Raw genomic sequence first — 4,435 nt, 5'->3', positions numbered from 1 at the left:
GTGTAAATGTAGGGACAACCATGTAGCAGAAGAGGCTGCAATGTGATGCACCCTCAGGACACTACAGATGTGTCACTTATTTTAGAGAGCAGCATACCTACTTTTACCACTTTCCACTGTTTCCACCAAAGGTTTATTGGGTACAGTCCCCAAAGTATATTGTAAAGTTCTGTACATAAGGTGTGTGGTTTTTTAATGTAAATTTGTGAACCACGCCTCTCATGTGTCACATCCAGTCCCCAGTAAATGTGTTGCGACGGATATTATTTCTTTCAAACCCTGATGTGAACCAGTCATTGAACTCCCACTGCCCCGGGCAACAATTCAGCCTCAGTACCTTCCTGAGAGGCATGTCGTGTCTTCAAACTACAAAGAACAGAGGAAGGAGGCGGTTCATTCAATCTTAAGATAACCCTGTCTGGTAGACATACAGACAACCGCCGCTGCTCAGACAGACACCTGCACTTCAAACCACTGATGAGACAGCAGTGGTGTGAAATGGAACTGCGAACGTTTTCTGTGGTCGTGGTTTGCACAGTGGTTGCCGGCTGCTGGACTATCGTGTCAGGCACGGCCACTACCAAGTGTGAGATCTACCAGTGGGACCAGCTGGGATCCCCGGGAGTGTTAGCCCCGACCTGCTTTGGATTCCCCTTCGAAGGATTCAGGGTCTTCAGCAAATGCAGCACAGTGAGGAACATGGAGGTGGATCTAAGAGAGGTTCCAGTGGACGTGGACACCCTCTGCCTGGTGTTAGACGTGCCAACCGTCCCTACAGACTCCTTCTCCAGGTATCATAACTTGACCCGCCTCTATTTGTATGGATCATTTAATGTTTCTGCAGGAGCCTTCAATGGTGCTGCCAAACTGAGACATCTGGGAATCAAAGGAGATACCAGGCACACTTCACCCGTAGACATGGATGATCAGGTGTTTGGCGGATTGGAGAACCTAACACACTTGGAACTCAGATATTTGAAAATTGATACAGCTTTTTCCAAAAATCTTTTTAAACCCTTACATAGAATACAAGTATTAGCCTTGTCTGAAAATGAGATTAGTAGGTTGTACAGACTGACCACTATGCTTCAGTCACTGGCTTCTCTGAAAGTCCTGGAAATCAAGAGGAATGGTATTGTTAAAGCCAGGGAGGAGGACTGCATTGACACAGACAACATCATAGAGAGCACAATTTTCTTTCCAAGTATTACCAGCCTCGATTTGACAAGCAATGATCTAAAAAGTGTGGAGAAAAATGCATTTTGCAACTTCCCTCGTCTTACTGTCCTCAAGGTAGATGCGACTGGTCTCAAGGTCATCGAGCTTCTGCGGTCTGGAATAAAGAGCATTGAAATGCTGTCCCTAAATGCCATGAAAAATCAGGACTATCTGAAGATTAAAGATGTCTGCACTGTGGTGTCTCGGCTGGGAGTCAGGAACTTGACAGTCGCTCAAAACTTTATTTCAGATCTTCCCGCTGAGACCTTTGAAGGATGCTCCATGCTGGTGTCTCTCAACATGTCCAGCAACCTCCTTAGAGCTTTCATGAATGATATGGCAAAGAAATTGCTGAACCTGAGGTCCCTCGTTCTCTCTGCAAACAAGATAAAAAGCCTAGACCTGTGCACACCCGGGGCCCCCAATGTTCTGTCCAACCTCACACACCTGGATCTGTCTTTCAACCTCATCACCAATCTCGGCTCCGGGCGGCTCTTCTGCCTGGCTAATCTGGAAACACTGGATCTCAGTAGTAATCACCTTGTGTCCCTGGAAAAGGACACCTTTGTTGGTCTTGATAGGCTGCATTCTCTGCAGCTGGATTACAATAAACTCTTTCTGCTTGAGAACTTCTATTTTGATCACTTGAGTAGCGTAAGGGTGCTGGGCCTCAGGGGCAACATACTCAAGAACCAGCATAGCTCCCTGACCGCGAAGAGCGAGCTTCAGGAGCTATCCATCAGCTTTGAGACTACTATGGAATTAAAAATCGAACAGAAAGAACTCACTACTCTTACCTTGGAAGCAAAGTCTTCAATACTCCTGACATGCACAAACAACTGCAGCTTACTTAAAGTCCTTCACATTAGTGCACCAGAGATTCGTATTCGCTGGTTCAAGGACTTCAAATTTGTGAAAGAACTTCACCTACGAGAAAACCACATATTGTTATGTTTACCACTTGGGGTCTCAGAGACTGAAGGCTTGGGGCTCCTGTCTTTTACTAACATTGAATATTTGTACTACAGTTCCTCTGCAGATATGCCTATCCATAAATCCTTGAGCCCTTTGAATAACAGCCTGCAGCATCTTCACAATTTACGCCATCTCCATATAAAAAACCTAAAGTTGGACATTAAGAAGAGTTTCCTGACTCCTGAGCAGCTGTTCTGGAACCTGACACACATTAGAACCTTGATCCTGGAGGATTCTGGGATAGAGGACTTTACTGCTACCATGTTTAGAGACCTTGTCTCTCTGGAACTCCTAATCTTGAAGTCCCAGCCTGTGAAAACCCTTCAGGAGGGTCTGCTCGACCACGTGGAAAGTATGCGCTACATCTACCTGAAGGATGTACCCCTGTATTGTTTGTGTGAACAATCCTGGATCAGAAGATGGGTGACCACTCACCCCCAAGTGAGCGTGCCAGAGCTGGGAATCCAGACATGCTCTCTTGGGCCACAGAAGCTGAATTTTCTCAATTTCTTGGAGAAAGACTGCAGCTTGCTGATAGGATACCATCTCTTCATTGGGACTTTCTCCTTCAACATGTTGTTCCTGATCACGGTCCTGTTGTATCACAAGGTGCGCTGGTACCTCCTGTATCTCTACTACATGCTCAGGACCTGGTGGAACTATCGTGGGAGACGCGACAGAAAGAGGCAATATGACTTCGACGCCTTTGTCTCTTACAGCAGCTGCGATGAGGCTTGGGTTGTCCGCGAGTTCCTGCCCAACTTGGAAGAGAGGGGACCCCCGCTCTTTAAAGTGTGTCTGCATGGCAGGGACTTTGAGGTCGGCAAAGACATCTTGGATAACATCATGGACAGCATTTATAGGAGCCGCTGGGTGGTGTGTCTGATCAGCCGCCATTACCTGTGCAGCCACTGGTGCTCCTTGGAAGTGCGGATGGCCACATACCGCCTTCTTGTAGAAAGCAAGGATTCCTTGGTGATGGTTTTCCTGGAGAAAGTGTCAATGAGGAGCCTCTCTCGCTACCACCAACTGGCCAAGCTGGTGAAGAAGAAAACCTACCTGGAGTGGAAGGAGGACTTGGACCAGCAGCCTCTGTTCTGGGCCCGACTGCGGAAAGCCATTGGAGGGGATGGAGCTGAGCAATATCCTTGGGAAATGGATGTGGTGTCTTGAATGTCATGGCGTTTCGCATTATCTTCTGTAGTTAAGGGTGCGGTGTCATTGGATGGAGTATTGTATTAAGGTAGGGTCTGCTTTGGATGTAGATGTGGTGTTTGGGGATGTTGGCAGGATGTGGCAATATCTCCTTGGAACATGGATGTAGTGCCTTGGAATATTGTCATCATGTTTTGCAGTATGTTTTGTGGTTAAGGGTGCAGCGTCATGGAATGAAGTGTTTTATTGTGGTATTATCACCTTTGGTTATAAATGTCGTGTTTTGCTTTGTTGGCAGGGTGTGGGGTATTATCTCCTTGGGATGTGGATGTGGCGTCTAGGAATTTCGTCATGATGTTTCGCATTATCTTCTATGGTTAAGAGTGCAGTGTCATGGGATGGAGTCGCAAATTAATTGGGGTCTGCCTTGAAAATAGATGTTGTGTTTTGGGATGTTGGCACTGTGTGTTGGCATTATCCCCTTAGGATATGGATGTGGTGCCTTTGAAAGTCGTCATGGTGTTTTGCATTATCTTCTGTGATTACAGGTGTGGTGTCATGGGATGGATTGTTTTATTATGGTATTAAGTGTTTTGGTTACAGATGCGGTGTTTTGCTTTGTTAAAACCAAAGGAAATGATGGATGGAGTGTTGAACATTGCAAGCACTCACCCCAGTCAACTGATCTGGGTTTAATCCATCACCATTCTTTAGCCCACTCTGCCACCCCAATTCAGACATGGCCATATGCAAATCAGTCTGACCCTGTGCCTCATGGGAACAGTCCAGCCCGAACTGCCAAGCCATGTCTTCCCTGGACCGGAAACAAGCTTCCTAGGACCGGTTTCTGGCATTTCAGCCGTCTTCAGCCAGGCTTGCTTGAATCCAGTGGCAAAGTGTGCAAGGGACTCACGTCTGAGCATACCCTGCCAACTTATGGCGAACAAAGCAAAAACCAAAGGAAATGATGGACGGAGTGTTGAACATTGCAAGCACTCACCCCCAGTCAACTGATCTGGGTTTAATCCATCACCATTCTTTAGCCCACTCTGCCACCCCAGTTCAGACATGGCCATATGCAAATCAG

General features: G+C 46.8%; 1 protein-coding gene across 1 annotated transcript; it reads left to right on the top strand.

The window, feature by feature from the left end:
* The first annotated feature begins 498 nt into the window (after positions 1–498).
* On the top strand, positions 499–3,366 carry LOC146869062 (uncharacterized). Its single transcript, XM_085599809.1, has one exon. The coding sequence runs from the start codon at positions 499–501 to the stop codon at positions 3,364–3,366; it is 2,868 nt and encodes a 955-aa protein (XP_085455935.1).
* Positions 3,367–4,435: the final 1,069 nt, after the last annotated feature.

This window comes from Triturus cristatus, chromosome 1_1 (assembly GCF_964204655.1).
Source record: "Triturus cristatus chromosome 1_1, aTriCri1.1, whole genome shotgun sequence".
NCBI lineage: Eukaryota > Metazoa > Chordata > Amphibia > Caudata > Salamandridae > Triturus > Triturus cristatus.
The sequence above is the reverse complement of the archived record's forward strand: the minus strand, read 5'-3'. Positions and strand labels throughout refer to the sequence as shown.